Here is a 12,246-nt window from a genome sequence, read left to right as displayed (position 1 = left end):
TATCATAGTAACTTATATAGACAAGTTATATAGAACTACCTATGTACACAAGTTATTAAACACAAAAGAATAAATTAAACTTATAGCTTATGCCAGTGCAAACATAAAAAGTTATTAACGCACAAGGGAAAGAGTTAACTTATAACTTATACTACAATTTAGAAACACAAAAGTTATAAAATATAATTTATGTACATAATTTTTTCATATAACTTGTGCAACTAAGTTATAGTTATAACTTATATGTTATAACTTATATGCTATAAGTACTTAGTACAGATAAATTATACTAAAACAAAGTTTTTCAAAACATATATAAGTGGGATCTAGTTTTGTTTGTCTCGTCGCGTAGAAAACATCGGTGCAGACAGAATTGAAAATGGATAAACCGTTTAAAAGTTATAGCAAATTTAAATAAATGTCTCGCTTTTAAAAGTGACGTCAGCATAAAACCAGCTGATGCTCCTACACTATGTCGGTTCGCTGAGTTCATTTTAAATGAACGATCGTTATAGTGGAATTGGGCGCCCCATCCACCCCGAAGGCATCCTCTCCCGCCCCGGCGCCCAAGGCCAAGGCCACCTCGCCCGCTGCCTCGCCGCCTCCCCAGTCCCCACAGGTTGCCGGGCACTCCTCAGTGCCCTGGACGGCGTCCCTGACGTACTAGACGACGTCGGCCGCGGCCGCGCGGTGTAGTCGGACGAGCCCCCTCGCGCGCCGGGCGCCAGCCGTCCTCTGAGTCCGACGTCGCGCGCCGCCGCGATGGGGTCTGCTTCCTCCTTATCTCCTGCAGCTCCCGCTCCAGCGCCACCTTGGCCTCCTCGGCCAGCTCGGCCCGCCGCACGGCCTCCTCCAGGCTGAACCGCAGGTCGCTGATCTCCGTGCGCGCCTCATCCAGCTGCTTGTCCTTGACCGCGACGTCGGCGCCGGCGTCGCTGCCCTTCGGCACGAGCACGTGCCCGTCCAGCTGCTTGGCCCCCTGCCCTGGCTCGGGCTCCAGCTCCTTTGTGTACAACTCGTCCTCGTCTTTGGAGACGATCTCCGTGGCAAAGGCGCAAGTATCTGAGCTGCCTTCTCGCGGCGTGGAGGTCATCGGAGCTGCGGCCGGCTCCGCTCGTGGTTCTTGGTTTGACGCGCTCGTGACCTTATCAACCTCGGCGATGCTGATGACGTCCTTGGCATCAGAGTGCACGCGGAAATCGTCCTTGGAGCTCTCAAGGATAAAGCTGGCATCTGCCCTCGTCTCTAACGTGACCTTGAACATGGCATCGTTCCCTTGGCACACCGTGAAGTCTGGAAGTGCGCCATCCGACTCGATCAGCTGGTTCCTGATTGTGTCAGCTTCGATACATTTGAATCTGACACATGGTTGATTGGCAAGGTTATCTTCTCTAGAGATTTTAGCAACAAGACATCTTGTCTGCACATACCGTTGCTTAGACTTGTACATACACTTGCTTGGTCCTTATGTGCACATGGGGTGGGTCGAACCATGATATTCATTGGTGCATCGCGGGTCAGAAATTTACTTAAGTGGCTTAGCCGGTGCTCCATTTGACAACAAATGGATTCAGTGGTTCGGTTACAGTTTGATCCAAGGTTGAACCACCTCTATTTTGAACTAGAATAATATGGAAGCAAATCACAAATGGACATATCAACCCTTAAAATGGTAGTAGAATAACTTGGAAGTAAAAACGAGGAAACAATTATGTAAAACTCCCAAATTCAATGAAAACCAGCCTAGCCAGAATAAAATTAAAAGATCCGGCTAAAGCCAAAATCAAAATCTAGCTTCCAATTTTGGCACTATTAAGGATCTTTAAAGAAAACATGATTTCACCAAGAATTTCATAGATATTGAAGATGGACATGAAAGAAAGCCAAAATTGAAACTAAATCGAACAATCCAAATCCAAATATTTCTTCACTGTAGCTTCTCCATCCCCCTGTTAAATCGGAGCCCAAATATCTTTTCAAAAAGATTAGTTTATCATCTTTCATTTCTAAAAAGGAAAATTTGTGGAAACTTGAAATTCGTGGTGCTCTTGGATATGGTACGGGTTCTAAGGTAGATGTTCACACATGTCCAGATAGACTAATTAAGTACTCCCAATAAATTACATCAAAATGATAGTCAAACCATATGAACTAAATTGAAGCCAATAACGGCTTCAAAAATCCTAAAAAAAAGCTCAGGACTGATGAGAGATGTATTCTTTTGTAGGAGAGAGTATTTTTTATATGTACAATTTAGCTATTAGCGGTCGTTTTAGCGAACGCAGTTTTTTTTGCCCTCAAGGGCATATGCTCTCACTCTCTCCACCACTGGATTCGCATTGAGAAGTGTACAAACACACATCTCAAAGCAGATTCGCATTGAGATGTGTGTTTGCACACTTTTCAATGCGAATCCAGTGGTAGAGAGAGTGGAAGCACATGCCCTTAAGGGCAAAAATAACTTTCTCTCGTTTTAGCCTGTTATAGGCAGCTATTTGCTGTTTCTAAAGGTATATAGATCGTTAAATGCCTTAGTCGGATATTTAAAACACTGGAAAGATAGAGTAGGGTCATGTTGGAGATGATCTTAGGGCACTCACAATGCAAGACTCTATCACAGAGTCCAAGACAATTAATTGCCTATTATTGATGATATTTTGCTGATGTGGCAGCATATTTATTGAAGAAAGATATAGAAAAAATAAGACTCCAAGTTTTATTTAGACTCCAGGTCCACATTGTTCGAGGTAATAAATAACTTTAGACTCTATGATAGAGTCTGCATTGTGAGTGCCCTTATGAATGCACGTTATTTCTTGCAGCTTTGAAAATAGCAACACACGTGCACAGAAATTACAACCATTCATCATTTTTTCGCGATCGCGTATTTAGCCCGTTTTTCATTAAGAGAAAAGTAATTTGAAATGGAATACACCAACAATTTGTAATGATGGCGAAGAGCCATCATCAACAAACCAGAGAAGCCCTAACTACGGGAGTTTTTTCACTCTTATTACATAATAGCCAAATTTTGCCGAGGTCGGCACTGAAAGCAACATGAACCCTACAGCGACCCAATTGCGTTCTTGCAACAAGAACTCGCGTACCCCAGCACCACGTGCTCGCAAATTGAGACCATATATCTCGACACCAACATATTGCAACCTGCATCAATCATTCAATCTACTTGGAAACCCCATCATCATGCGTAGAGTTCAGCAGGGAGCCTTGGTTGGACGATAACCTCGAGCGGGAGCTTGCGCGTGGTCGATAGCCCGAAGACTTCGTCCATGCTCAGATCCTCCTTCGCCATACCCTCCGGCAGACTCCAAGTAAACCCATGGAGAAGGTTGGCCAAGGTCAGTTGTATCTCCTTCAGCCCAAGGTTGTAACCAGGGCACATCCGTCGGCCGGACCCGAACGGCAGCAGCTCGAAATCCTGCCCTTTCACGTCGATCTTGCTCCCGACGAACCTCTCCGGCCTGAACTCCTCTGGTGCGTCCCACAGAGCCGGGTCATAGTCCACACGTTGATAAGAACGCATGTGCCCTTAGGAATGTCGTAGCCGGCAATGGAAGCGTCCTCACGAGTAACGCGTGGAATGAGCAGCGGCACGATGGGGTGCAAGCGCATGGTTTCCTTTACAATGGACTGGAGGTAGGGGAGATGAGCTATGTCCTTCTCAGTGACCCAGCGACCATGGCCGACGACACGGTCGAGCTCCTCGGTGGCCATGGCAAAGAGGGAGGGCTTCCTGAGGAGCTCCGAGATGGCCCACTCCACGGTGACGGCCGTGCTTTCAGAGCCACCAACGATGAGGTCCTGCGTGAACGCCTTCACACCAACGCGGCCGATCTGGACGTCGAAGGTGGGATCGTCTGCGAGCTGCATCAGCACGTCCACCATGTCCCGCGCCACGAAGCTCTCGCCCTCGCGTCGCCGACGATCGTCGTGCTCGTCGAGGATGTAGTCTATGAACTCGCTGAACCTCTTTCCGATCCTCTTCATCCTCCGCATGTAGCCTTGCAAGTCGAGCCAGTCCAGCCATGGAATCCAGTCGCCGATGTTGAGCACGCCGTTCACCAGCAGCAGCTCGTCCATCATCCACTTGAAGTCGGCCAGCGACGAGACCGGCCCCTCCGCCACGTCGTCGTCGTCGTCTCCGCCGCCGTCGAAGAGCCGCTTGCCCAGCACCATCCGTGTGATCACGTTCATGCTGAGCGTGTACAGGTGGTCCTTGTTGAGCCGCACGGCGCAACCCGACCCCGACGCCGACGCCGACGCCGCGAAGAGGCCGCGCACGAGCGAGCGCACCTCGTCGGCGCGGATGTGCTCGAACGACGCGAGGCGGCCAGGGCTGAACAGCTGGGTGGCGCAGATGCGTCGCGCGTGGCGCCAGTACGCGCCGTAGGGCGACCACGTGATGTCGCCGTAGTTGTAGGTGGTGTGCTTGCCGGCGGCCGTCTTGGGGCGGTCCAGGAAGAGCAGGTCATGGGTCTTGAGGAACAGCTTCGCCATGTCGGCCGACGAGCCGACGACGACGGAGTAGGAGCCGAAGCGGAGGTGCATGAGCTCGCCGTACTTTTTGGAGAGCTCGTGGATGGAGCGGTGTGGGAGCGCGCCGATCAGGTTGAAGTTGCCGATGATAGGCCATGGTCTTGGACCCGGCGGGAGGCGGTAAACACGGCGGGGCTTGCCTTTCAGTGTGCGGCGGAGGATCACGATGGCGAGCACCATGGCAAGGCAGGTGAGTAACAGTGGTGGTACTGGTAGCTCCATTGGTGGTAAGTACAGTATGTTGCAACGCATGGGAATGTGGGATGAAGTTTCGGGGTGAACATTTTGTGCTACTTATAGAGCATTATGATTGATACTTCATAACGGTGCAAAATTGGACAGCGGTGTTGTTGAGGGTTTCAGCCTTATGATTGGCAACATAGTAGTATATTAGTGAGTTGGTGTACTTGGTTTCTCGTCTTGTCTCGAATGTGTCCTGTATTTATCTCGAATGGGACCTAATTATTTGTACAGAAGTACAGTCTTGTGATGTGTATAGTTCCTACAAAAAATGTATTTGTGTCGGATCTCGATCCTTGAGTTGTTAACTCGTAAACGTCGAGTACGTGTATGACAGCTCTTTTCCCATGACGCAGAGTCGTTTTTGCTTCAGAGTACTCACTCACCTGGGGCCTAGGGGTACTACTACAGTTATTTAGCATGAAGGATGATGACTGGAACCTACTACAGTACTACTCTTAATCTCACTTATTTAGCTGGATCAGGAACAGACAAGGGGGAGCAGCTCTGCAGTAGGTGATGGATGTGAACGGATCGGAGCGTGCCGTAACTCGTAAGCAGAAGACACTGTGCCTCACAGTGCATCACCCATCATAGTGTCCGTGGAGTGATTCTGGTCCGTGCGTGCAATTCAACTACAGTACCAAAACCCAAAGGCTCGAAAAATTCGAGTCCTAGCGAGTAGCGATGGCGCCCAAACATCTGGGCCGTCTTTACGCCAGACCTGGGCGGCTGGGCCACAATCTGACCTCCGCATCACCGCACCATGCTTACAAGTTATACAAGTCACAGACACCAGAATGACAAGCAGCAGCAGAATATGAGAAAAGTAATGGACAAACAGGATAAGCTCTGCACGATCGATGGCCAGATTTTAACCATGTGAAACCTTACAAGATCCTACGATGCTCTCCTAGCATCGAGCGACAGTTTCAGAGTTTTGCAAAAGCACCTCCAGTTTCAACATCAAGCCCAGCTGTTATTCTGTTTCAATGCACCAAATGTTCAATCTGTACCACAACATATAGATACAGTTTACTGTCTACACGATTGTAAAAGCAGAACCCTCATGGAACCACACTAAAAACATCATCCGTACTGTAGGCAGTACAGAGAATCTAAGAACCCATCCAGAATCATCTGAGGCCGCTCAGGAGTTACTCGGTAGAGGGAATGAGGAACTTGAGGAAGGGTTCAGCCTTGGGAGCAATGGAACTCACGTCCTCAAATTTGGCCATTTCAAAGTCCTCGTATTGGAAGCCAGGGGCACAGGTGCAGCCAACAAGGGAGTAGTGCAGCTCGGGGTCCCTCTTTCGAGATTTGACGAGAACGCTGCCGTCAGACGCGAACGACTCGACGTCTAGTGTGGGGAAGGAGCCAAACCACACGTTCGGTGGCACCGTATACTGGGGGCGCTGCCCAGCCTCGAGGTGTGGGCCAATGACAGTAAGGTCAATGTGACCATCGTCGTGAAGCTCAAAGACCTATGACAAACACAGACTGGCCGTATTAGATCAAAGCATGCCAACTAGTTGCCTAATGATTTAGGCGTGGGATAGCAAGAAGGTAGCTCAATGAGGTTGATCAAATAAATGGTGCTAACCGTGAGAGGCTCTCCCTTGTAGAAGTGCCAGGTTTCAGCACAGGGAATGCGGTGGAGACGTGAAACACTCCCTGCAGGAAGTAAGAAGTAGATTGCAGTGCTAACAGCACGGTCAACCTTGTCTGCAGCATACATTGAGGGGATATTAGAGACATATAAACCTATAACAGCTTGATTTCATATTCATGTATGATCTAGTTTACCACTCATTCAATGTCTAACATTGCACTCACAAATTCAAATTGGTGGTATGCTGAGAATAACTTGTCTCCATAGAAAAGATCTGCCCACCCAGTAATACCTTTGACATCATGACCTACACTTCAACACTAATTACTGGGAAAGAAGGGGCAGCCATCTAGAACAGATATTCCAATTTAACACAGGGGAAGCCTAATCCTATCTTTTGTCTATAACTCTAAATAATGAAAGCTAGGATCAATCTGATACTAATGTACACACAAGTTCTTCATCCTTGACAGAGCAGAAACAGAGAAGCAATGATGCAAAACATTCAGTATTCTTAACATCTGCTGTGGTTTTCAGATGGTGATACAAACATCTCAATCACTGCAGGTTCCATTATAAATCCTAAAGACTTGTGCCAGAAGTATGTGACATGAAAAACAAAAGGGTGTTACTCCTAGTTTGTGGATCAAAGGTAGCCAGTATACCTAAGCAAGCATGCAAGGTCACTACCACAGAAAGGGAACAAATTATCCAGCTTTTTCACACTACACGAACCATGGTAAAAACAAAATTTATGCTGCCCATTTGAAACTTCAATTCTAAAGGGACTTATTCAGTCCAACCTTTGTATACAACCATTAATTTTAGAGGTATCCAACCTGTGTACACTCATGCTATGTGGAAATTTAAAGTACCCTGTAGAGTCCATGTATTCCTATGGCTATCTAATAGTAGGCTCTTGAACAGAGATAGTTTGACCATTAGGATAAAACTGGATAATACTATGACTTGCCTGTTTTGAACGGAGAATGAAACCATTAATCATCTGTACTTTTATTGTTGTGTGGCTAACAGGATTTAGCGTTACATTTCTGAGATAAGTGGTAAACCATAAACAGGCAGGAACTGACTTTGAGTCAGTGGCAAGGTGGTGGGTTAGCATCAGAAAAATGCTATTTTGAACAATGTTTTGTGCAGCAACTCTGTGGACAATATGGAAACTAAGAATTAACTTGTGCCCTCGTGTTCAGCTGTAACAGAAGACCTCGAATCTGGATCTGTTTGGCGTTCCAATCCAGTTCCAAGGTTGTCAGGGTTAGTGGAAGAAAAGCGGGAGAAGTGCTGATGAAGATTGCACGAACGATAAGATGGAGAACATTATGCAAAGAACACGATTGCCCTCGAGTCAAGTGGATGTTATAATTTCTGGTCTGGACGACAAAGCAAGGGCACAACTGGAAATAGCAGGCCCAGACTGAGCTCTAGCATCAATGTCATGGAACTCCAAAGCTGTGACGATTTCAGGAGGAATCGGCAGCAGAACAAGGGGGGAGCTACACGCGCAGCAGAGGTGCATCAGTCTGATGGGGTGGCTTCACAAGTAGGCTTCACTTCTAGCAGTGCTATGCTAACCCTGTTGGCTATGGTAGTGTGCCACTTTTACCTCTTGATGAAATGTATGGCACACTCGCCTGTGCAATAATACTATCTCATGCGTCTAGAAATTGAAGTACAGCAAACACATCCCTGCGCCGTAATCAAACGAATCGCGGATGCACAGTACGTACAGTGGGGCGGGAGCTGGGAGGTGGTGAGCGTGACGGAGCCGTCGCGGAAGGTCTCGGCGTAGAAGCCGCCCTCCGGGTGCGGCTTCAGATCCAGCAGCGCCGCCACCTCCGTCGCCTTCATCTCCTCCGAGGCCATCTCCTCCGCCTCCTCGCGACAGCCTGCGAGCTTCTTCGGCCACGGACCCTCACCTCACCCTAGATCCGGTCGACCGGCGCCGTGCCCTGCTCGCCGCGGACTTGTCGGATTTTCCTCGGAGGATTTGAATGGGTTTCCGAGCAGTGCATCAAGTTCCGCTTCCAACTGTTCTGTGCGTGGAACGTGGCGCGTGGCGGCTGCCGGCTGGGGAGTGGTTGGTGACTCGGCGGTGGTGGCCAACATTTTCTTCCGCCGGTCAACTGGATCTGGTGTTGAAACTTGAAATGCTTTGCTCGTTAGAGCAACTACGAAAGCATATAGAGTTTTTCTTTCTACATGCAGATTGATTTGTTGGTTTCGTACAAGTTTTCTTCATTTCTCTATAGTCTTTTCATGTGTATTTTTTCCTTCGCATTTAATGCCTACATACGCCTTACAGTCCCTAGTATTCACAAATATAGTCCTATTCGTTTGAGTTTATTAGCCGAATCAGTCAGTCATCTCGTAACAAATCAGCCAACAGTACTTTTTGTCATAGCTTATCAGCCAAACCAACAAGACGTCCTTAGTGCAAATACTCTTCACAAGTCTTTGGGACCACTATACCATATCCATTATTATGACTAACCAATATGATTATCCGTCGTAAAACACATGATATTTCGCAAGCATTTATGTTCTCAATTACCAAAACCCCCAAATCATCCACCTGGGGCCTAGATGTGTTGAAAGGGTCATAACTCATAAGGCGTTTATATACATCATGGGGATTAATAATTGTACACATTCTCATAAAAACATAGTTAGTCCCTAATTTTTGTGATCAACACACTAAAATCCACATAAAGTTGAGTTTTGATTTCATTTTTGTGAGGTAAGGCCAGTCTCAATGGACAGTGTCACTGCACGGTTTCACATATCAACACGTCATCAAGATTGAAATGAAACCATCTATGAAATAACCCCAGCAATGAAGCATTTCAGTTTGTTGTTTCCAAGGCTAAGCAAAGCATTTAATTGCTGCAAAATAAATGGATCACATGCAAGATGGTGAAACGATCTGGCCCTCGGTGGGGATTTCATCCCGTTTCACCGCGTGGGAAACAACGCCCGCGGAGTTTCACCATGGTGAAACTACTTCCTTCTCTCTCCTCTCTGTTTCATGCAAAAAATACAATTTTGCTGACATGGCGTTCTAATAAATGTGCATGACATCCTGGTGAAACCCCATTAAGACTGGCCTAACAGCGGACATCATAACTTCTTTTTAAAAATACATTTAAGAATTTTCATTATTAGTGTTACATACAATTTTGTATTCCTAGTGTTTATTTAATATTAGATCTCCCAACCTGCCAAAATAATGATAAAAATTTATGGTATATTTTTTAACATAATTTATGGTGTAAAATTTAAAAACTAAAATCAACCTGAACATGGAGGGAAAAAGCAAATCTTGCTAAGGGAAAAATCAGACCAGCTGAAATAGTTAGATGGAGTAAACTGATCAAATGTTTATAAGGTTATCTTGGATATAAAGCCAAACTTAGTGTAGTAATTTGGACTTTTTTCATTTTATTTAATTTTATAAAACAAAGAGGCACGTTATAGTTTTTTTAGCAAGGTGAGATATTTGTTTGACATACCCGTAAACTAGGCTGTTCATTTGGGATGATAACATGTTTTGCCTATCGCAGTAGTTCCAGGTTAAATATAAGGGCCTGTTTAGATTCCAAATCTTTACATTTCAAATAGATGTTTAGATGTTTTCTAGATTTTTTGGTCTGCAACACACAAGACACGGACCTCTAAGTAAGTTTACATATTTTTGAAGCTACAAGGTCCCAAATTCTAAATCTTTACTGCCTAAGTTTTACAGGCGCATGTTTAGATCCATTCTTTCAAAAAAGTACTTATTTCTCTAAAAGTTTTGGCTGTTTGGCTGCCAAACTCAGACTATTACGTGTTTTTGTGTGCCAAGTGGCGCCAGTGGGAAGAGCAACATGTCTGCCTCGTACGCATGAGACAACAGCACGATCCGCACGCATGGACGGCGGGCGGAACCCGCTGGCGTTGATATCGGCTCAACGTGCTGCGACCTGACACCGCTCTGAATCATCCATTCGTCATTCCTCGAGTCCAAATTTCCAAGGCTCGGCGGGGTTAGGCTTTATTTAGATGCGAAAAGATTTTAGATTTTTACTATTTTAGCACTTTCGTTTGTTTGTGGCAAATATTATCTAATTATAGACTAATTAGGATCAAAAGATTTATCATCGTGATTTACAGTTAAACTGTGCAATTAGTTTTTATTTTCATCTATATTTAATGCTTCATGCATGTGCCGAAAGATTCGATATGACAAAGAATCTTGAAAACTTATTTATTTTTTGGGTGAACTAAACAAGGCCTAAGAAAACGGCCACGAAAAGCCAAGCAAAACCCAGCCATTTTTTCTCTGATTCATTCACACACGGGCGGGCACTACAACAGAATAGTTCGGCAGAAATGCCAGAAAATCCACCAATAATTGAGCAGAGCAAGCAAAGCAAAAGCAAAGCAACACGGCAACGGGTGCCACATGATCATGATTGATGATTTGTAGAACAGTGAGCCGTCACGTTGTCCCCTGATTAATATACCAGTATTTTATTTTCGGATCGGAGAATATCCCCATTATCGGCGAATTATTCGGTGGTTAAGCTTGATTGAGCTTAATCAAATGGACTTACGTAATTATGCAACGAGAAGAAGATAAAAAAAAAGAATTAAACAAGTAAGCTAAGCACGAACGGTTCACCTGCTGGAGGGAGCCTGACTGCAAACGGGGCTTGACGCCTGAAAAACAGCATCAGGATAACTCAATCGCAAGAAGTTATGTAGAGCGTATATGACTCAAAATTTGCATCAGGCTGAGACAGCTCGTACATTTCAAAGTTGAAACATGAATCTCAGCATATACAGCTTTATTCACGGGAAGAAATAAGAAAGGTGTGAAATTGGATGGAGAGTCAACTACAGCAATGCTAGTGCTAGCATGTTACCTATTCAGTGCCATGTAATGTTCATATGCAGAATTTTTCTAAAAACAGAGGAAAGGTAAAAATTAAGAGTACAAACACTATAGATTATGTACTCATGAACCATGTCTGATGTCAGATCAAACTGCTGCCGCTGTAGAAAAAGTCAGTATCATAGTGACTCAAATGTGAAGTGAGAAGTATCCACAACGCATTACTTCCATGGCATGTAAATATGTCCAAGAAGATTACATGTACTCAAACATTCTTTTATTTTAAAATAAAACAAAAAAACACAATGTTCTGCCCTCTCCACGAAGGAATACCTAATTAGCGAACACAGATTTGAGCCCTTTTGCAAGCAATAACACAGACCTGTGCCTATGTTACTTGCAAGGTAAAAAAGGAAAACGAGAAGAAATAATGCAGACACCAAGCAGTTGTAACTCTACAGGACTACTGGATACAAACCTCAAGTCCCAGCGCTATACTACCATGGCTGCTGCTGCTACTTGCTCTGTTGGTGCTACAGTAACATGTGAGGAGGCTACAGCTGAAGCAGCAGCAGCAGCACTTTTTAGCTCAAGCGAACAAGAATGCAACTGGAAGGGTTGGCCAGGTAGACAACTAGACACTCAGATTATAGCTATACAAAATTCGATATGCATACAAAAAAATGCCAGGATACATGCTGCCAAATATGATGGCCAGTTCGAATCAAAAAATATGACAACAAATCTTTCAGCTTGCATTGTTATACTCTTCAAAAGATCACGAACATTATAAGCTCAAAAGGGCAATCAGCTGGTACTGCATCAAATTTTTGTTCCTGGCAGGTTACACATATAGCACCGAACACTTGACCTCCGATTCAATAGTTTATTTATTACATCATAGGCAATGATGGATCATGTGATTCCAGAACATATACAG

The 12,246-nt window shown here is 45.2% G+C and overlaps 1 protein-coding gene and 1 pseudogene across 1 annotated transcript; both read right to left on the bottom strand.

Annotated features, from left to right (window-relative positions):
• LOC8083499 lies at positions 2,863-5,512 on the bottom strand (annotated as a pseudogene).
• Positions 5,644-8,533, bottom strand: LOC8083498. The gene is made up of 3 exons (XM_002444421.2): positions 8,158-8,533; positions 6,401-6,522; positions 5,644-6,281 (listed from the first exon to the last, which is right to left on the bottom strand). The coding sequence occupies exons 1-3, from the start codon at positions 8,291-8,293 to the stop codon at positions 5,955-5,957; spliced, it is 585 nt and encodes a 194-aa protein (XP_002444466.1). The 5' UTR covers positions 8,294-8,533; the 3' UTR covers positions 5,644-5,954.

Source organism: Sorghum bicolor, chromosome 7 (genome assembly GCF_000003195.3).
Source record: "Sorghum bicolor cultivar BTx623 chromosome 7, Sorghum_bicolor_NCBIv3, whole genome shotgun sequence".
Lineage (NCBI taxonomy): Eukaryota > Viridiplantae > Streptophyta > Magnoliopsida > Poales > Poaceae > Sorghum > Sorghum bicolor.
This window is presented reverse-complemented; position numbering and strand designations above follow the sequence as displayed.